General features: G+C 44.1%; 2 protein-coding genes across 2 annotated transcripts in view; one reads left to right on the top strand and one right to left on the bottom strand.

Annotated features, from left to right (window-relative positions):
* Positions 1–309: 309 nt before the first annotated feature.
* Positions 310–12,985, top strand: Gnat2 (G protein subunit alpha transducin 2). Its single transcript, XM_021631681.2, has 9 exons — positions 310–440; positions 5,103–5,282; positions 6,926–6,968; positions 7,232–7,373; positions 8,011–8,168; positions 9,639–9,767; positions 9,978–10,107; positions 11,438–11,591; positions 12,193–12,985. Exons 2-9 carry the CDS (start codon positions 5,165–5,167, stop codon positions 12,381–12,383), a joined length of 1,065 nt encoding a protein of 354 aa, XP_021487356.1. The 5' UTR covers positions 310–440; positions 5,103–5,164; the 3' UTR covers positions 12,384–12,985.
* Positions 12,986–18,535: 5,550 nt separating this feature from the next.
* Positions 18,536–22,029, bottom strand: part of Gnai3 (G protein subunit alpha i3) — a 40,072-nt gene continuing 36,578 nt past the window's right edge. The window contains exons 8-9 of the mRNA XM_021631680.2: positions 20,679–20,887; positions 18,536–20,587 (exon numbers count right to left, since the gene is read on the bottom strand). Of these exons, the coding sequence (XP_021487355.1) occupies positions 20,697–20,887 (191 nt within the window). The 3' untranslated portion in view covers positions 18,536–20,587; positions 20,679–20,696. The remainder of the gene's footprint in view (positions 20,588–20,678; positions 20,888–22,029) is intronic.

Below are 22,029 nucleotides of genomic sequence, written 5' to 3'. Positions count from 1 at the left end.
TCTTAATTATGTGACATATATGATATACACAGAAAAGAAACACATGGAAAACTATGGTGGAAATTAATAAAAATGCTGCAGGACTCCCTAGTCACCCCACTGGTGCTCTCTCCAGAATCAGAAAGTGGGATGTTCTGAATATGGCCCCTAGGCATTGTGAGAATGTTGGCTTCCAAAAATGAACAAAATAAATCCCCAAACTAACAATCAAGCACCATGTGACGATATAGATGCTCATTTATGTTCTGCTAAGTTGCAGGTTTTGATACAACTCCAAGGGTCACAGCCTTATACTGGACCAGGCCTGCGTGGATCCCCTAATCCAGATCTGCCTAACTACCTAGCCAATAGGTGGCAATCCTGTTCTCCACCCAACCCAGACAAACCAGTTCATGAGCGCCTTCATCTTGAAGTCCCACCAGCAACAACATGCCGTCACGGTATTAGCCCCCGCCCCCCTATTTCCGGGTCATGTGGTCTGTAGTGGTTGTTAGGGAGTCTGTCCAGCTTCCAGCTAAGCATCAGTGTCCCACCTACTCAACACAGGCAAGAATTTCAGCGGGGTTTCATTGCCTCTGCAGAGCAGAGCTTGGGGAACGAAGGAGTGAGTCATCCCATGGCCTTGGGCTCTCTGGTACTGAAGCCTTCATGCTGTTTCAGTCTCTGGAATCTTACCTGCCTCTAGACAGGGCTTCTTCCTCCTAACCTACTTCCACCACGCTTCTCACCCGGACCTTCCCAACGTCAGCCAGCCCCTGTTTCTCCAAAGAACAGATGTCCTGGTTTTCTGACCTCCAGCTCCCCCTGGTAATGTCAGCCTGAGCAGGACAGACCTCTCTACAAGAGCAGATACAAGACTTGGGAGAAAATATCTGAAGCTTCCAAGGGATACGCGCCCAGGGTGATTTCTTAGTCCCAGGCCTTTCCAGAATCAAGCTTGACCCTGCGGCCATCTTCCTCTTCTTCCCTCACCTCAGTCACCCAACATTGCATTTGTCTCTCTGTGCTTGTTTGCACATCAGGTGCCCAGCCATTTTCAGCCAAATCCTTTAACCTGTCATGCAAGGCCCTCCTCTAGCTAGCCTCAATTTCCCTTTCTTGATCTCATTTCCTAGCACTCCCACCCTTTCGTGTCCTGTCACAGCAGACTTTCCAGTCTCTCTAAGCCCACATTTACCTCAGACCTTTTCTCTTTCCTCCTTTCCTCTCCCATCCTCCATGTCTGTTGTCCTGGCTCCCTGAGGAAAGTCTGTCCTCCTCACAACCACCCCTTGCTTTCGCTAGTGTTGTTATTTGAAATGGTCCTTCTGTAGGTCAGGCTGATCAAGAACTCAGGATTCTACTCCTTTAACCTACTGCATGCTCTGTTAATATGAGTGGCTGGCTCCCCCCTCCTCTCTCTCTCACACACACATACACACACACACACACACACACACTTTTCTTTTTTTTTAATCACAATAGATGTGGATATAATTGCCTCTCCTGCCAGGGGGTGGAAGCAAGGTTTTCAACAGCTCTGAAACCCCCAACATTAGCATCAACCTTTTAATTGTTACTCTGCTTTCCCCAGCCTCCTCCTGTGGATTGCAAGTTCCCAAAGGCAATTCTTCCTGTGTCAGTGTCCCACACTCCATCTGGGGCACAGCTTCTCACTAAATGTGAGGCAGATGCTGAGACCTCCTTTACTTAGGAAATGTGCCCAAATCCCTCAGGAAACAGCAATTGCTTTTGCTCAAAATGTTATGGCCATCTAAGGCTGTGACTCAAACATGGGTGCTGTCCATACCCTCATGCCGAGGGGGACCACCACGCTGCGCTTCTCTCAGCTCCAAAACAGGTACTATGCTCCCCACACCCTGCCTTCTTCACCAGAATACGACAACCAGAGGGAAGGCAGGCGGTCCCTGTACCCTCAGCAACCAGGGAATGGCCGAGAATCTCTCAACTGAACTGGAATGTGCGGGTGGGGAGCGTCCAGCAGCAGCTACAGTGCTAGAGGCTGTGGCAACAGCAGCTGGGAAAAGAAAAGGTACAGGGTCATGTCCCCCCAACATGTGACTCAAGCTAGTGGCTTCTTGCACAGTGGTGCAGGCACACCAGCTGTCCACAGTTTCCCCATTTGCTCAACTGTTCAACTGTTTTCTCACCCAGTGAGATGGGGGCTGGTGAAGGGGAGATGACTGACTTTTCTATTTACTAAGCTGTGACCTGAAGCAAGCCACAGGCCCACCTGCAGCAAAGGCACAAAGAGGTGCACCTCCCCCCCCCAACACACACACACAGTTCTTTGAGGTCCCTTCTTTTGAACAGCACAGCCTTCAGCACAGCTCTGGTCTGGGTGTAAGTTACCAATGCTGTGGGTAGAGCAGGGCAGGGCTGCTGGTGGGGTATCATTACTGGAACCTCCTAGCCAAGATTCCAAACAATCACAACATCAAAGAGACTCTTGTTTTCCCTTAGGTCACTAAGCACAAGCCGATTTTGAGTTGGGACAGCAGGATTGCCGTGGCAGGCACCTCCACAGCTCTTTCTCATTGGTCTCTCAGATACTAACTGAAAGGGGGGGTGGGGGCAAAGGAAGATGACAAACCACTGTTCTGGGTTCCCAGTGTCTGATTAGTGGGGACCTAGCTTCTCCTCCTCTTTTCTCACCCCACTGTCACACAATTTGGGCTCAAAAAGGCACAAATTCAGTCTGTTTACCTTAAGGGTTCTTCTACCTTGACTGTACCTGGGAATCCCCTGAGGAAAAATTGAAATCTCATGACTGGACTGCACTCCAGGGCAACGTAACCAACCTTTAAAATGATCAGCCAGGCAGTGGTGGTGAAGGCCTTTAATCCCAGCACTTGGCAGGTAGAGGCAGGCGGATCTCTGTGAGTCCCAGGCCAGCCTGGTCTACAGAGCGAGTTCCAGGGCATCCAGGGCTACACAGTGAAACCCTGTCTTAAAAAACCAAAACAAACAAAAACCTTCTGGGCTCTGGTTCCATTGGGAAAGAACCTGCCTGGCTTACCCACAGGCCTAGGCTGGCTCTCCAGGGTGTTGGGACACATAACTTATAATCACAGTACTTGGGAAGTGAAATCAGGAGGATCAGAAGGGCATCCTTCATTACAAGTCCAAGGCTACCCTAGGCTACATGAATATATGCCCCACTTTTGTAGGACAGAGTTTCCTTTCTTCTTCTTCTTCTTCTTCTTCTTCTTCTTCTTCTTCTTCTTCTTCTTCTTCTTCTTCTTCTTCTTTCTTCTTCTTTTGTTTTTTGTTTTGTTTTAGTTTTTGAGACAGGTTTTCTCTGTGTAGCCTTAGCTGTCCTAGACTCACTCTGTAGACCAGGCTGGCCTCGAACTCACCAGAGTTCGATCACAGGCATGTACCACCATGCTTGGCTGGGCAGTTTTCAAACTTGCCAGGTAATAACCACTTATATTAGGTTCTAGAATTCACATTGTTACTGTAATTTATAGATTTTTAAAACACGCCCTTTTCAAACATTTTAAACTATTCTTAACATTTTTGAAAAGCCAGGTGATCTTCCAACCATATTTCAGGAACCAGACATAAGGAGTAGGCAAGCTTGGGGTGAAACAATTTCTTAGGGCAGTTCTTCCCAAACTTGAATGCCCTATGGGTCAACCGAGATAAAATGCAGATTATTTATTGGACGTTCTGAGCTGAGGGCTGAGACTGTGCGTCTAACAAACCCCCAGGGCATCTGATGTGGCTGGTCTTTGCCATACATAGGGGTTAGCAATGTTCTAAAGCACTGACTCTCAACCCATGGGGTCGGACGCATCTCAGATATCCTGCAAATAGGTTATTTACATTAAGATTCACAACAGTAGCAAATTACAGTGATAAAGTAGCTACGGAAATAATTTTATGGTTGGGGGGGTCACCACAACATGAGGAACTGTGATAAAGGGTTGCAGCACTAGGGTGGTTGAGAAAGTGCGAGCTAAAGTAACTCTAGGTGAGGGGGGTGTAGTGGGAGGGCTCTTTTAAATCAAACTACTGGCTCCGAGAACTCTGACCGAAGGGGTGTGCTCAGTGTCAGTGAGGCAATTGCTGGGTTGCACCCTTACTCCCACAGAAGGACAGCCAAGAGGTCGAGGGGCAGACCTAATACCCCATCTCTAAGTGGGCAGTCTAGTGTCCAGCTGCTGTGTGGGGTGACACTGCCGTGCTACCCGCACAAAGCACAAGCGACACCTACTTAACCAAGTGAAGCTGGTGCGGGGCGAAGGGGAGCAATCCCAGTCTCTACCCCATATCCCCCTTTCCTTCACTTCTTCGTTTACCAAAATATTTGCTGAGGATCCACGAGCAAATCACAAACTCAAACGTAAATCAGACTTAGTCTCCAGATGGAAGAAATGTACAGTGGGAAAACAAAGTACAATATGAAATGGTAGGTGATGGTACACACCTTTAGAACCAGCACTCACTCAGGTGGCAGAAGCAGGCAGAGCTCTGAGTTGGAGGCTAGCCTAGTCTGCACGCACACACACACACACACACACACACACACACACACACACACACACATGCAGAGGGACAGGCATCCTGTGAAATGAGCCAGCACAAAGGAACAATAATAGCCCCAGGGGCGGCACAAGTCTTTGCCAGGATTATCTATCCCTTTGATCCTTTAAAACCAAAACCTTGTAATCCAAAGATTCAACTTGGAGAGTGCCCTTAACCCTCAGTGAAGCCACAGGAGCAGAGACTCTTAGTTGATGAGCTCTTGAGAAGGGAGGAGGTGGCCATTTCCTCCCAGAGCTCCAGTACCTGGATTCTACCCTGCTGTGTCAGAACCCAGGTCATTTTCCTCATTAAAGCAAAAGAACAAAAAACAAAGCATTTGTCTCTGCCCTTTGTCTGACTGGCAAAGCTTTTAATTGGCTTGATCTGTCATACTGCTGGACATAAAGGGGGCAATCCCTAGATTAAGAAGTCGCTCTCCAGCTGGAATAAGAGTCGTAAGCCAAGGTAGGCAGGGCGCAAGAGCAGTCCGCACTCTCGCCCAGCTTTTATGGGAGCGAGAGAATGTTCCTCTGTCCCAACCTATTTTTCTTTTTCTCTGTCTCAGACAGGAACCTTATAGGAAAATTTTAAGAGCCAGAGAAAGTGGTCCTTCTCTGAGGAGACAGCAGCGATGGGGAGTGGAATCAGTGCTGAGGACAAAGAACTTGCCAAGAGGTCCAAGGAGCTGGAAAAGAAGCTGCAGGAGGATGCTGACAAGGAAGCCAAGACTGTCAAGCTGCTGTTGCTTGGTGAGTGACAGGAGCAGATGAACTGACACAGGGGAAGATTAACACTTATCTTTGCTTTCCTGGAGGGATGGTGGAGGTCTGACCAACAGGGGAGGGCCAGGTGTGTTCTTTTCATCCTGGTCCAGCCTCAAGCTAAGAAAGCAAGCAAAGCTTGGAGCTAAGTTAATATGGAGCTGCACATTAACAGAGTCGCCACAGGGAGACCCAAAGTGCCAGAGCTACGGAACTCTTACTTTTCCTTGAACTGTAAGTAGTGAAAGGACAGGGCTCAGCTACCCAACTGCAACAACACCTTCTTTTGGTTCAACAACTACCAAAAGCCCTGGCCATCCAGGCACACACCAAGATGACTGTGCCACAGAGTAAGTAAACAGGGCTGTCTCCCACCAATGGATTCATAAGGTACCGCCACCCCAATCCCAACACAGTCTCAAGGATAAGCCTACTGGGTTTTGCCAAGTAGATGGTATCCTTCTCCTTGCTTTCAAAGTTCCTCCCTACACAGAGGAACCTGGTAGGGAGGGGAGGGACATAGGGAAGGAGGAGGTTTTAACAATGGACACATCCTCCTGGCTTTCTATTACATAACTGCTCTAAAGCTCCTGGCATCTGGAAGGTTCATCGACTTGATCCCGCTCCAAGCAGTTCATCGGTTGGTACAGAGATGATAAAAGCATCTCAGCGAGTCAGCCAGGGAAAATGATCATGGCTTCAAATAGAAGATAAGAAACTGATACCTGGCTTATAAAAAACACAAGAAACAAAAACACCCATGGTACTACTGAAGTGGGATCGCTGGCTCTATGCAGCAGAAGGCTGGCTGCCCGGGATGGGTTTCCATTGAGGACCTAGGGATTGGAGCAGTAAAGCCTAAGGACACACTAACAGGGCCTATTTATAAGCTAGGCTCAGGCTCCAAGGAATCCAAGATTTACACACAGGAAGCAGAGACGACAGAGAAGGGAGATCTTTTAAGCCTAAACAGATTTTCTAGGTACATGGTAAGCAGCTTAGAGAAAGCAAGCACAGGTAAAGTAGGAGGAGATTGAATGATCAGGACAGTAGAGAGGCCTAAAGGAACGTGACATCTTGATGGGCAAGAGCACAGCTTGAATAAGGACATTAGAATGTTTGAGCCAATAACAGACACCATCAAGAGGTCCCGCTCTTTCCAATCCTACCCAACTACTTGCCCAGTCAAAAATAGGCAGTCTGGCTATTTTAAAGGAACGTCTCTGAGTCGATCAGTGGCTCCCAATTGGGAAGACTCCCACTAGGGAGAGACTTGTTTGTCACAAAGAGTGGGATGCTGGTGGCCTCTAGTGTGTAAAGACCAGGCACAGTTCTAAACGTTTTACAATGTTTTGGGCAGCCATAAAAAAAGAAAATCCCTCTGAGTTTGAGGCCAGCATGATCTACAGAATGAGTTCTGGGACAGCCAGGGCTACACAGAGAAACCTTGTTTCAACCCCCCTCCCCAAATCCCTCCCCCATGTAAATAATGCTAATAGGGAGAAACTGCTCTACATCCTGAATGGCTTGAGCTCAAGTTGTCTCCCAATTAAGTATCCTAGAAAGCGCTGTTCACACACTATCTTCTGGACCTTTGGGGGGAACTGACAGTGTGAATATTTCCCTTCTAGGTGCTGGAGAGTCAGGAAAGAGCACTATCGTCAAACAGATGAAGTGAGTAAAAACACAACTCCAGGATGACTGAAGTGCTGGTGGGGGGTCAGTGGAGCCAGCGTTGGTGTTGAGCAGAAGGGCAACTAAAGGACCTGATCTCCAATGTCCCTCCCCTCACCCTGCACTTGGGAACTGTAGCAGAAATACAGGAGCAGTAGGAATACAGGTGGCTTCCTATGACCCTATATCCCCAACCTGGAGTCCCAATCCTTTAGCTCTAGTTCCTCGGGTCCAGCTAAAAGTTTAGTGTCTGTTCCCTGAAGGATCATTCACCAAGATGGCTACTCACCCGAAGAATGCCTCGAGTTCAAGTCTGTCATCTATGGGAACGTGTTGCAGTCCATCCTGGCTATCATCAGAGCCATGTCCACACTAGGCATTGACTATGCTGAACCAAGTTGTGCGGTAGGTGATTGGTGTTTGGTTGGGGGAGAAAGCAGGACCAGAGACCAACCGCAAAGGAAGTCGAGTAAGAAAACGTTCTGTGTAACTCAAATCGCATCTGTTAAGCTTCAAATCATCCTAGTCCTAAAAGAGTAAGAAACTCCTACTTTTACAACAAATGCTTACAAAACTGACTCCCAGCATCTTTTTCCTTTTTTCATTTTATCACTTAAATTCTCTCCTTGAGCTTCTTGCCCTAGCTATGAGAATTTTATGAGCTAGTATGCTAGCTTTTTCTTGGTATGTGTATTTTTAGGGCCAGTGTAGTTTTTAAATTTCCAGTCCCTGCAAATGGCTACATAATGGCTAGACGTATTATCTTCTACCCATCCACTTTCAGCCTAATCTGAAGCCTAATCTAAAACCTGAAGGAAGCACCTAGGACTATCCTCTAGGCACCTCAGGGCTGGCTACACCTGGAGAGCAGGCTCAAAGTAAATTAGCATGTTTCCTTAAACTGCACCTTCTTTGAGACTGTACTGCCATAGGCTTTGGGAGCAATGCAAACTATTTTGCATTCAGTAAATTCCCAGAAACCTCCTTGAAAGCTACTCACCTACTCCTAGCTCATTCTCAGCCAGATTTCTGGATTACACAGGATGCCGGTCGGCAGCTCAACAACCTGGCTGACTCCACTGAGGAGGGGACCATGCCTCCTGAGCTGGTGGAGGTCATCAGAAAGTTGTGGAAGGACGGTGGAGTTCAAGCCTGCTTTGACAGGGCTGCAGAGTTCCAGCTCAATGACTCGGCATCTTAGTAAGGCTCTGGGGAAGAGGAGGGGGATGATGCTCAGGGGAGACCTCTCCCAGCTTTAAATTCCAAGCAGTTCCAAGCTGCAGACCCCCACACTGAACTGAAGCCCACAGAGAGATCCGTCAGTTTCCACTATTTTGTATCCCTTTACAATGGCTCCCTGTGGCTATGCAGCTTTAAGACACAACATTCAAAACAGGGGCTCTGCTTAGCAGTCCTGGGCCCTATCTCAAAGAGGCAAACCAAAAAAAGATGGTCAGACACTAAGAGACAATCAGCTTGGCAAAGCTGGTTCCAAAAAGATAAGGGACAGAGTTATCAACACCCGCAACAGTACAGTATCAGAAGTGGGCAAGAGCTATGGGACCAAACAGGCCCATGTTTACTCCCCTATCACCTCATCTTGAAATAACATTATCACTTAGTTTCTGTTGTCCCTTGCTAGGTGCGTGACATATGCTGTACCTCAGGGCCCTTCACTTGTTTGTACATGAGCTGTCAAGGCACATTAGCTCCATTTTCTACTAGGAAACCTGCAGTTCACTGATGTCAGTTAACTTGGCAAAGACAGCTGCCCTTGAATCCAGGTTTGCATGACTGCAAAGCTGAGGTTTTATAGTATGCCAGGGGCTTTCTTGTTTTGGGATGTGACAGGGTCTTTCTTTGTGGCCATAGCTGGTCTGAAACTCAGCCCTCATGTCTGAGTCTCCCAAACTTTTCCTTTAACTGTAAAGAGGAGACATGAATCTCAAGTCTTCTAAGATTTAATGAGAATTTAAATGTGAAAATACATGAGACACTCATGCCACTTTTCCTTCCCTCTCCATACTAAGTCATTTTATTCGCATCTGCCCTCTTTCTACCCTTTGTACTTTCTCATGTTCTCATGGAAACTTCCAAACATACAAAAGTGAAATGGAGTGAACCATTAGTTGGCAGTTGATTCATGGCTGTTTCTAGTTCGCTTGTCAGCCCTCCCACTAGACTGCTCTAAAGGATTCTGTAGCTTTCACTTCACCCTGAGAATTCCCTTATATATTTAAAATGTACAGAAGAAATCATATCATTACACCTAAATATCTAATAATTTCTTAGTATCCAAATATCGAAATGTGTTCACATTCCCCAGTTTGGCTCGGGAGATCAGGTCCACACATTGCCTTCACGGCTCGTGTGTTCAAAGTCTCTTTCAGTCTATTTCCTGTCTATTGATGGAACTTTGGGCACATACTTAAGTCTCAAAGGTCTAGAAAGGCTTAGTCAGGGGGACAGAACACTTGCCTCATATGGGTGTGGCCCCAGCTCTCTCCTTCCCTAGGTGCACAGGCTTTGCAGAACCTGGACTGAGTGCCGTGGCCTCCAGTCCTGCTTCTGCCCCTGTATCAGCTGTGTGACTTATCAGGAGACCCTCTGCCTCCCTGAGTCTTGACTTTAGAGACTGTAACATCACCGATGCCTCTCTCTTTTTGATAGCTACCTGAACCAGCTGGACCGGATTACAGACCCTGACTACCTCCCTAATGAGCAGGATGTGCTTCGATCTAGGGTCAAAACCACGGGCATCATCGAGACCAAGTTTTCTGTTAAAGATTTGAATTTCAGGTCAGCACTGGGTTCCCTGGGGCGTCTCAGGTCTCACAGCATGTTTCTTGGCCTTTGTTGAAGCCCAATCTGAATTACTGTCCTCCGCCTCCTCCTGGGTCTCCTATTTCTGATTTTGCTACTAACTGGCCCCAAGTGGCCAGCTCTCTCTCAGGGTGAATACCAAAGACAAGTGAGTCACATGCTGAGCACACCCTGATCTTCCCTTAGGATGTTTGATGTGGGAGGACAGAGATCAGAGAGGAAGAAATGGATCCACTGCTTTGAGGGAGTCACCTGCATCATTTTCTGTGCTGCTCTCAGTGCCTATGACATGGTGCTGGTGGAAGATGATGAAGTGGTGAGTGGCCTTTACACCAGTTTCAGTGGGATTGGTTTTCCTCATGACCCTCCTCCAAACCTTGTTGTTCCACTGCCCCACCTGGCTAATCCTGACAGCCTGGATATCTCCCAGCAGAGCAATCTGTCTCATGTTTATCAATAACTCCAAAAAACCCTTTTTCTGCTGCAGGTTTTAGGTTAGTACTGCAAAGCTTCAATTTACTGAACTTGAGTTTGGTCTGAGATCACAAACCCACATATTATAGGCTATCACAAAACAAGAGGAAATGATGCGAAGTGGACACAGAGAGATGAAACAGGGAGTGCAAGGAGGACTTTCAATGGCTATCTTTATGCCAGTTCCCTTTTTTGAGTTTGAGATAAAGTCAAAGATGTGAAAACACTCCTTTCACATAAACATTGGCCAGCTGCCCAACAGAAAACACAGCTTCTATCCTGTCACTCCAGTTTTGGTTCTCTTCTCTTCTCCTTAACTGGTGGGGTTCATAGTAGAGAATTCTGTATCTTTTAGCTAAAATGTCTTATAGCATGATTCACATTCCAAGATCTCTTCCATTTTACGCTGAGTTTAGGAGGTATTGAAGTATCAACAGCAGGAGCATTACCAGTGAAGAAAGGCTACAAATTAGTTTTCCCTAGTTAGATGACAAGAATGAATTCAAGTCAGCTGGTGGCACCCTTCAGGTCCCTACATGCTCAGTGGACTTGGGATACTGGCTAACTCTAGACTCTGCAAATACACAGCAGGTCTCTCCTTATCTTTCAAAGTAGCTATGAGAGAAGATTAAGTATTGGTGGTATAGCACTGGGAAATCCTCCAGCCCTTCCCTGTGACACCAGGGGCCAAAGACTCCATGCCACAGTCATGCCCCAACTGAAACTCGGGATCCCCTGACAGTAGCCTAGCAGAGTCACCTTGAAGAAGCAAGTGACAACGTGCTAATTTGGGCCTGGCTTCAGCCTAACAGCAGCATTATAGATGCTCCCTGCACTTAGGCAGCTAACAACCTGCACATTTAGGTATCCTAGTCTTCAGGTCTCCTATAGTCGGCTACTACCATGGAGATGGATGTTCTTTCTCATTTAGCTCTCATAACTGTAAGAAAATTGAAACTCTGAGATGCTAATAAACTCCCCCAAATCAAAACTATTAACATGACAGAAAATTGGAAGGAACCCAAATGTTTAGTTGTGCCCCACCTCACTAAAAACCTATGATCTGTTCCCTTGCTTTCCCTTTATATTGGAGCACTGGTCTGTTTGGGCAGAACAGTAGTAAACAGACATCCGTCCCATGAGCTGATCTGATCGCACTGCTTCCTCTCCAGAATCGCATGCATGAGTCTCTGCATCTGTTCAACAGCATCTGTAACCACAAGTTCTTTGCGGCTACTTCCATTGTTCTCTTTCTCAACAAGAAGGACCTCTTTGAGGAAAAAATTAAGAAAGTCCACCTCAGTATTTGTTTTCCGGAGTATGATGGTAAGTGCAGATAAGAGTAACGATGATGAGACCATCTCATTCCATAGGCCAAAACACACAAAGGAACTTAAGGGAGGAATGGTTTCAAGGTTCATGTTCAGATGTGTCTGGAATAGAGTAGATGGATACACCAGAGCCACCAACTGTTCTAAGGATACCTGCCAGAAAGCAAAAGTGGAGACAGAGACCACTTTCCTCCATGTCCTTGTTCCACTCAAGGGAATAGCACCTACATGCATGAAAGGCCTCACTCCCCCAGACAGACCCTGGCCATATTTGTCTAACACAGTGGTTCCCAACCTTCTTAATGTTGTGATCTTCTAATATAGTTCCTCATGTTGCGATGACCCCCAACCAAAAAAAAAAAAATTATCTCATTGCTACTTCGTAACTGTAATTTTGCTGTTATGAATCAGAACGTAAATATCGGATATGCAACCCCCCCAGGTGTCATGAATCAGAATGTAAGTTTCTAATATGCAAACCCCCAAGGTGTCACAACCCACAGGTTGAGGACCACTGGCCTAGCAAAATACTCCGAAGGGCAATTACAGATTAATTTATTCCATGTTATTTTTTTTTCTCAAACAAAACAAAACAGGAAACAACTCCTATGAGGATGCCGGGAATTATATCAAAAGCCAGTTCCTTGACCTCAACATGAGAAAAGATGTCAAAGAAATCTACAGTCACATGACCTGTGCTACAGACACACAGAATGTCAAATTTGTGTTTGATGCAGTTACAGACATTATCATCAAGGAAAACCTCAAGGACTGTGGGCTCTTTTAAGGCTCAGTTCCTCAGGTAGCCTCAAGTCTGAGACTTCAGAAAATTAGTCACCATGAACCAGATCATATAAGCCCATTCTGCTGGAGATACAGAGGGCATGCTTATAATTGTTTTTCAAGTAATATGGCTAGTACACTTTAAAGAACACATTGCCAGAGATCCTAAGGCCCAGGTTCCAGTACTGGTTCTGCTTAGTACAAGAATAGAAATGCTTCATTTCTTTTAAGCAAAAGTCCCTCATCTATATAATAAAGGTTAGCTTCCCCACCTACTTTACAGAGTCATTCTGAAGAGCACAAATCTAATAGAGGAGAAAGCACATGAAAGCTGCTGTGGCTGGCCATGGAAAGCCACCATGAAGGCTGCAACCGAGAGACCACCACACTGGGTTATTAGAATGCTCTCTCTCAAAGCCTAACAGCAAACCTTCCTTACACTGAGAGATGAACCATTAACAATTAGACAAGTTCCTGTGTGTTTACTGGCAGGTGTATATGCCTCAGCTCAGAGACCTGGATCACAGGACGGAAGATGTGAGCCTGCTCGTTCCTAAAAAACTCATTCAGAAATTACCACCTTTATTAAAAACAAATTATCCCTCCCTCCTACCCTGGGTTCCCACTTTCCTTTCTCTCTTTAAATGACTGCTTAGCTTTCAAGAGTGTGTGACAGAACTTGAGGACAGCAACACACTCCCACTTAGGCCTTTTCTGCTGCCACTTCTGTATCACAGAGTTTGAACAAGTGAGCAATCTGAATTCTCATTCCAACTGCTCCATGTTTCACAGGAACAAAAAGGACTGCTGAGCTTGCTTAAGGCCCTGGAAATTTTGCAGCTGGGTCCATGTGAGACTGGCTGCAAACATCTCCCCAAACAAACCAGGGATAAATTATTCCTTCGAACTCCTCAGAAGGGAAACGAAGCTTGCATTTATCTTGACAGGAGGTGGTGAAGCCATGTATAGATTTAGCATTTACAACTACTAGTGAGGAAAGAACTTGGCATCCGTGCTTTAGTATATAAAAGAAAGTGTCAATTAAAATGAAAGTCTGCTCCTTGCCAGAAACTCCCATTCACACTTAGCTGCTTCTAGCAATATTAATAGTAGAGAGCCAGCCAGCCTCATGAGCTTGAAAGCCACCGAAGAACCAATCTGTAACCACTGAAATAGGATTCATGTAATAGTCTGAAGGAACAAATGAACACAGACACACACACCAACCTGCCAGAATTACCATAGGAACTTCTCTAGGAATGGCTACTAACAAAACCAAAAACCAGAAACAGAAACTAATAAACCCCACCTGGGCAAGGCATCTTGCAAAAAAAGGGCAACACAAAGACTCCTTTGAATGACATGCCCAGGCATCACCAGTCCACCCACTCTAATGCAGTATACAATGATTCTGAGAGTCTGACTTAGATCACGAGTCCCTCCAGGATAAAGGCTATGGATCTCTTTTCGGGTTAATATTTTGTTTGGTTTTTCTGTTTTTTATGAGCTGGAGTCTCGTTGTATTGCCAAAACTGCTCTTGTATTTGTAAGTTCAAGAGATCCATCTGCCTCAGTCTGGTGAACAGCCAGGACTTCAGACATGCACCAACATACACATCTCAGAATGCTCATCTTGTCTGTGCACCACTTGCATGACAGGTACCCACAGGTCACAAGAGAATGTCAAACCCTTGGAACTATAATTACACATGGTTGTGAGCCACTAACTGGGTTTTTAGAACCCAGGTCCTCTGGAAGAGGAACCTGAAGAGGAACTTCTCTAGGTATGACTACTAACAATTAAAAAATAATAGTAAACTAAAACTAAAAGCAGAAACAAACTCCACCTGGGCAAAATAAGTTGCAAAAAAGGGTAATACCCAAAAGGGCAGAGTGGTTCTGCCCTTCAGAATGCTTTAAAAATACGTAAATTAAGATTGAGAATTTCAAAGGAAACAAGCAAATGAAAGAATTAATTTTATGTATAGACTCTGGAGCTTAATGAAGCTGAGGTAGCTGTCTGGACCTGGCTGAGCAGGAGGTGCCATCATGGGGGTTGACATTCGCCACAAAGACTGGAAGGTTTGGCACAAGGAGCACAAGAGCCGCGACATCTACCTGCAGCTGCTAGTCAAGCTGTACAGGTTTCTGGCCAGATGAACCAACTCCACCTTTAATCAGGTTGTGCTGAAAAGGTTATTTATGAGCTGCATTAACCGGCCACCTCTGTCCCCGACACACATGATCCAAAAGATGAAGCTTGCTGGCCAAGAGAGCAAAACAGCTGTGGTTGCGGTGACGGTCACAGATGATGTGAAGATTCTGGAGTGCACAAGCTGAAGGCGTGTGCACTGTGAGTGAGCAGCCATGGAAGGAGGAGGAGGAGGAGGAGGAGGAGGAGGAGAAAGAGGAGGAGGAGGAGCAGCAGCAGCAGCAGCAGCAGTTGAGGTATGGCCAGTAGTCGTATCACACAGCTTTAATCCCAGCTGTCCTTGGGAGGCAGAGGTAAGCGGACCTCTGTGAGTTCTAGGTCAGCCACGGCTACAGCATGAGCGCCTGTCTCGAAAAACAGAACCCAGAGTATGACTGTCTATTCGGACCACAATGTTACCCTATTTGCTCCACATGAGAGGGCCCCTTCTGCATTGTACTAGACAGTTTGCTTATTATTATTATTTCTTTCGCTACTAATAGTCACAAAAAACTTGCCTCTAGTATAAGAGCCGATTCATCGGGGACTGCTCACAGAACCGTAAAACTCAAGCCAAAACCAGAGTTGCATTTTGGTCCCCTCCTGTTTTCTGACAGACATTTTAATGTTTAACTGGCTTGCAAATTCACACACTCTACCTTGCATACAAATCTCACAAGACAGAGGAGAAACAGCAACTCCTCAAAGGACTATGTTCCCAGCTGTTTTTCAACGGCGTCAGAACTGGTTACATACACAGAGTGTAAAGTGCCCTGCTGTACTGCCGTAACTCCTTGGGCCCTGGTCACCCATTTATCTGTACCTTAGAACAACGTCAAAATGATGGTCTGAAACTCAGCCTGGGTTCACTCCAAGGAAAGGGAGGGACACACTTGCTGTTGCCGTTAATCCTTAGTCCTGGCAGGCTGACTGTCCCTCCACTCCACTCTTCAGAACTACAGAGTCAATTTGTACTTCTGCATCAACGCCTGTTTTGGCTTTTTTTGCATGCTTGTTTTTTAAAACAGTGTCTCCCTGTGTAGACCATGCTGGCCTCAACTCACAGAAACCGGCTTGCTTCTGCCTCCCAATTGCTGGGATTAAAGGTGTGCACCACCACCACCACACCACCAGGCTAACTGACCTATTTTTATTCCAGACATTTCGATTATGTACATGGAAAACTTTGTGTAGAAAACACAAAACACCTAAGAACAAGTCTACACCATATATTCTGCTTTCTCTTCTTTTGCCCTATTAGAAATGTACATTGGTCATTTTTGTTAGGTGTCACATTCATTCTAAGCCAGCACTCATTCTTTTCACTAAGAATAAACACCCAACCCTATTTCTTTTACTGTGATCTTAGTTCTTAGAAGGCTGAATTAAAAATGAATGCAACTGAGATAAATAGGTTCCCAAACAGAATTTAGCAGTCACAGAAGTATAAGTAAATGTGTTTGGTTGACAGCATGAGTTCCTCAGATGGCAGTGACAGGCTGTTGGGCACATCCCTACCACAGCATGATTAGAGACTGCTAACTTTCGCAGTCTGATGGGTTGTTTTTAAATACTATAACGGCATGACAGGACAAGTGTCATATAGATCCACTTATATGAGGCACTTAAAACCATCAAAACAGAACAAAATGATGGTTACCAGGGCTAGAAGGAAGAGGGAAGTGGAGGTTACTATTTGGTAGGTAGAACTTACAATTAGAAAAAATAAATTTTGGAGCTGAATGGGGGTGATGGATGTAAAACAGTGGGAATGTACCCACGCTACTTAACTCTATACTTCCTTAGAAAACTTAAGAGTTCTTGCTATACATTCTTTCCTACAATAAAAATAATGGAAAAGTAATTAGAAATGTGCCGGTACACTTTCTGTGGGTAAAGGAATGGTGCATAAACGCAGCACGCGTCATTTGGTCTTAAGAGCAAATGCCACACACACAACAGCCCCTATGATGACAACACTTAGGTTGTCCGAGTTGTCGGTGTTCCTCACCACTCTCCAGGTGCCACCTCATCCCAGCTCCACTCCACCTGCAGAGGTGCACACCAGAGTGCTGGCACTGCTGGGAGCAGGTGGTCAAGAGGGAAGAGCGCTTGCCTCCCACTGCCCTTTCTACCCAGCACAGCCCCCAGCACAGCTTCTGTCAGGACTCCCCCGTTAGCTAGAGCCTCTGGGGGCGCGGCTTGGTAACAACATGAAGGTATACTGAGCTAGTGAAAGGGAACCTACCAGGGTGAATGGAAAATGAAAATGGCTGAAATATAAAGCAAAGATCCAGAAACTGAGGACCAACTCCAAGTCAGCTCCTCACTTTGAAGATATGGTAAGCAATGCTATACACCAACTACTGTAAGTACATGTGTCATAGGACATTTTTTTTGTAGTGTACTATAATCCTGATTATCATAAAGTATATTATATTTCCAAATGTTATTTCTACCTGGTCAAATTATAGATTATCACCCCTGGAAATAGTTTAGTGCAGCCCATCTTTGGACCACACGAGAGGAAATGTAAGACTGAAAGTGACCTGTTCAAAAGTTCATGGCTTAGCCCGGCAGTATTGGCGGGGACAGGGGACTGTATTACCCTGACTCATCCAAAAATATCCTCCACAAAATTAGCTCCAAATCAATGGAGTGTGAGTATGTATGTATCTGTGTATGTAAAACTAAGATGAAGCAAAAAGACCTTGACCATTCTGAAAATCAGTTTCTCAGCATCTAGAAAACCTTTATTTTCACTTCTTAACAATTCAATAAAACCAAGTTTCTATGGCAAGCCTCTAGATGTCCTGTATGTCTCTTGTGCTTACTGGGAACAATCTAATAATGCACGGTGGGTACTGAGTCACATAGAGAACTGTGTCTGAGCTGGTCAGGTCTCTGCTTTGTACTACGGAGCTCGATGAAGAACACAATAGTTTCTTGGCAGTAGAAGCAAACTAAGATAACATTTTCCTTACAGTCAGTAGTATAAGAAACATAAGATTTCCCTAGGCATTGTGGCACATGCCTAATCCCAGCACTTCGGAGGTAGAGACAGGTGGATCCATAAATTCAAGACCAGCCTGGTCTACAGACTGAGTTTCAGGACAGCCAGGGCTACACAGAGAAATGCTGTCTCGGTGGGAGGGAGGATTAAATACAAGTGCTAAGTTAGCTTTGACTAGAGAACTGTGAAGAGGGAAAGGCAGAGGAAGGTTGTTTACCTGAATGAGAGACTGGCTCCACTGTCTCCATGCCTTCACTTTACCAGAGAGTCCTGTAACAAGGGCTAAGTGAACAGATACGGAGATGAATGTGACGAGCCAGGCCACAGAAGCACCATCAAAAGCCACAGCTACAAATAGCAGCATGGGCCAGGGAAGGGCGCATGCTAAGTGAATGAATTAGAAAAGACAGTACTTATTTTTGGTTAAAAAGTCTAAAACGCATGTTTAATAATACATATGAGAAATTTTTTTAAAGCTGCTTTAAAAAATTCGGTCCACTTATGATTTCAGCACCTTGTAAATAGTAACAACCCATCAGTGAAGATACAGTAGGCTAAGCCAGGCTAAGATCTGGCCACTTCCATAGGAACATTATCCATCATAAAACACCAGCATTTTCTGCAGAAAATACCTAACTTTTGGCTTCTTTAATTATAAGTATCAATCTTTTTTTTCCTCCAGGCTAATAGGATGTTTTATTCCCACATTCCTACTCTGCCTAAGAAATGTTCTTCAAAATATAAATTAGAGATTTGAAAGCTTAGCTGAATAGAAACACTTTAGAATGTATAGGTGAGAAGCCTCTTCAGAGAGCTTTGGTGATTCTTTCCTCAGGTAGTGTCTGAAAACTCAAAACCGCCTCCTTCTGTTTGGAAGAAAGGCACCGGATGGTAAGGTAGGAACAACTTCATGGAAACTGAAAGCAATTAAAGTGGTATGTAGAGGCAAACATGTAGAGAACTTCTATTTTTAATTAGCAGAAAGACTTAAAAAATAGACAGATTCAAATGAAAATACAAAATGCATTCTGAAGTAAAATTAAATTTGGATTATCTATTATTTTAGCTTATCAACACCATTTTATTAAACCGAAAGTATAGAAAAATTATGACAAAAGTATTTCACTAGTTCTCATTCCCAGATGCTTTTATATTACAGAATATAACAAAAGAAAGATAAATTCAGAGTAAGACTTATCAACCCTCTAATGTGAGAATCCAGTCAAGCACTGATTAAAATCAATACTTTTCTTTCTTTCAGGTGGCATTTTCCTAGCTCTACAGAAATGTTTGTTAGATAACAGTTATACTGTCTGCATAAAAATGATTTTCCAAAACGTGTAAGAATTAAAAAATTTAAAAGCTGCCAGCAAAGGCACTGATCACTGTGGCTTGATTTCCAATGCAGTTCTGACCACCAACCTTCTTTTAAATGAGTAGGAGGTAACATCAAAAGATGAAATGGATCCAATTCAGAAAGACTGGACCCCAAAAGGCACTGTTCAAACTACTGATCTGAAATGCTCAAAATGCATTCTCTGTTTGCCATCCCCCAGTGGTCCACTCAGTGTTTAATGACATTTGTTATGTATTGTACAAAAGGACTGTAGCTCTCAGTACAAGCAAAATATAAATCAGGATGCTGGATTATGACTCATATCACTTGTACAGAGACTGCACATAAAGCCCTTAGCCCTAGATTTCATAACACTATTATATCAAGGAACTAGACTTTCAAAGACACCCATCTACCTAAACCCACTCTCAGACAAAGGCCAAAGAACACGCAGCAGGGGCAAAAAGAAACTGAAGACAAGATTTCCAGAAAGGATTAGTTACAAACAGGAACAATCCTGGACTCTTTACTCACCATTTTAATACTGCTGCCAACCGTAACAGATTAAAATCTGTACACGTGACAAAGTGGAAAAAGAAGTCCCAAAATGCAAGTTTTAGAAAAAGAACATACTGACTAAGGATGACTACGGTAAAAACGATGCAGACAGGGATTTGGCGCCACATTTACAAAGGAGAAGCATGCACTGTTCACACACTGATGTGTGTGATATCTCCCAGCAACAACAACAAAAAGGTCATGAAGCTGGAGAACAAGGGGCACCTTATACACAACTCCCCATGACTAAGACAAACAGGCAAGAATCAAAGTGGCCAATTTAGTAGATTGGTAGTAGCAAGTCACTGGTTCTCAATTTAGCAGTTTGCATCTCTAATTGACAGCTATCCTGGGTGTGTCTGTATCTAAGAAGCAGAGTTTATCATATCACATCAGTATTCACTTAGTAATTTGGTAATCAGCAAAAACAAGGTTAACCTTCAACCATTAGTTTAAAGAAACGAGAGTTAGAATCTTACTGTAGAACTCTCCAAAGTGACTGATGTTTAGAAACCATCATGGTACCTTAAACATGGCAGTAATGTAAATTTCATTCAAAAAAGCTATATTAATGTAGTCCCAATATCTGGGAAGAACTTTAATTATGGAAATATTATTCTTCACCATTTCAAGATTTAAAAACAAACAGTTCCTACTAAGAGGAATGTTTTCAAGATGTCTGGTCACATTGTGTGCATAGTTAAGACTGAGTTCTCAGAAGATTCTTTTGCAAACAAATAAGATTTTCTAGTTAATCTTCTCCATGAGAAAAACCTAGAAATTAACTACTGGTGATCTATTAAGAAGGGGAAAAAAGTAGGCTACATATTTAAGTTCTGGAATGCAGCACCTCGACTTCAATATGCCCTAAACTTTTGAGATTATAAAACCCAAGGGATGCCCTGATGATGCAATCATACTTTACAGTTATTCCAATTCCAATGTCTGACTTGAACTTCTCATGCCAATTAAACATTCCCTAATACAGAAGATTGTGCTAAAGAGTGCTAAGATTCTGCATGCTGCTGCCATTCCTTGGTCCCGTCAGGCTTGTAGCTGACCCAAGAGACAGCAGATGATGTCTGGTCTCAACACTCCTCACTGTAGAAACTAAAAAGGAAGAAGATTATTAATTAGAAAAACATTTACAAAGCCAAAACACACCATCCTAGCACTGTAACTCAACTCTCTAAAGTTTTACCTTAGTAATGCCATCCTCTCAATAAAGCCCACATTCCTTTAAGTTGTTTTTAATGATGACATCTGTAACAGCATCAAAAACAAACTGCACATTTTTGGTGTCTGTGGCACAAGTGAAGTGAGTGTAGATCTCCTTGGTATCTTTTCTTCGGTTCAGATCTTCAAACTGGCACTGAATATAAGCAGCTGCCTCTTCGTATGTGTTGGAACCTGAAATAGATAGCCAACACTGTCAACTCAAGATCTAACAGTTACCTGCACCCAGCTAAGTGACGCCATCAGCATTTCCTTAAGAAAAGCAACACAACACAACTGAATACAAACAGAATTCTTTCTCTATTTGTTTTCATTAGGGTTTTTCTATAGTCAAAGATTCTTCATGAAAAAGACACTAAAACTAAAATAAAATCATCGCACACAAGAAATAAAGAAAACAAGTTTCACTTCCTTTTCATTTAGTTTTTCATTTAGTTTTTCTAAAAAAGAATCTAGAAAATATACAAAAGAACTAGAAAAGTAGTTGGGCACGTTTCTAGAGAATGCAACTGTTTAAAATATCACAGTCTGGCCCTTGGAGTGATCCTGAAATAAGGATTCCAAAAAGGTAAAGCATTTATTTCAAAATCATTCCAAAGTTAAAGAGGCAAAGGCAACCTAACAGATAGGAAACAAGTAGAACCCTAGTTACAGACTTTGACCCAAGCTCTCATCTACCCTGGACTGGCTGCAAACTCATGACATCCTACCTCATCCTCCCAACGGCCGAGATGCAGGCAAAATCATCAGCACTGCTAGTAACACACTTTAAAGGGTGGATTCTGTCTCAATAGAGCCGTTGGTTTTCAAGGAGCAGGGGCAAGCAGGGACCTATCTACAGTAAGCCTTATTTCTAATATATAAAATGTGGAAGGTCATCCACCTTCTACACCTTCTTTTGGCCTTGGGAAGCCTTAGAAACTACCTGTTAGTGTCAGGGAAACTAAAAAGACAATGTATAGTTCTTTCCTTAAAGCAAAGGCTATTTTCAGTGAGATCACGCATGACAAGAAATGTCAACTAGGTACATAAAGAAGACTGGGAGAGGCAGAGGAACTTATGAAAGAAAGACTACTACATAAAGTACGTAACTACTTTATTTTAATCAGAGAAAAGAATACTACTAAACACCAAAAATAAAGGAAAACTATTTTGTAGATACCTAAAGCATATCTCTGTGTTTGTGTGTATGTTTCAAGTCAGGGTTTTTCTGTGTAGCTTTTACTGTCCTGGAACTCACGCTACTGAAGTGTGTGCTACCACTGTCCAGCTAAAACAGGCTGTGTCTTAAAATCTGAAGGAAAACCTCTAAATTA

The sequence above is a fragment of the Meriones unguiculatus genome, chromosome 10 (genome assembly GCF_030254825.1).
Source record: "Meriones unguiculatus strain TT.TT164.6M chromosome 10, Bangor_MerUng_6.1, whole genome shotgun sequence".
NCBI classification, from domain to species: domain Eukaryota; kingdom Metazoa; phylum Chordata; class Mammalia; order Rodentia; family Muridae; genus Meriones; species Meriones unguiculatus.
This window is presented reverse-complemented; position numbering and strand designations above follow the sequence as displayed.

Coding starts and splice junctions, on each gene's coding strand:
- Gnat2 (XM_021631681.2), top strand. CDS start 5,165: ATGGGGAGTGGAATCAGTGCTGAGGACAAAGAACTTGCCAAGAGGTCC. Junction 7,374..8,010: donor ATGCTGAACCAAGTTGTGCG/GTAGGTGATTGG, acceptor TGGATTACACAG/GATGCCGGTCGGCAGCTCAA. Junction 11,592..12,192: donor TTGTTTTCCGGAGTATGATG/GTAAGTGCAGAT, acceptor AAAACAAAACAG/GAAACAACTCCTATGAGGAT.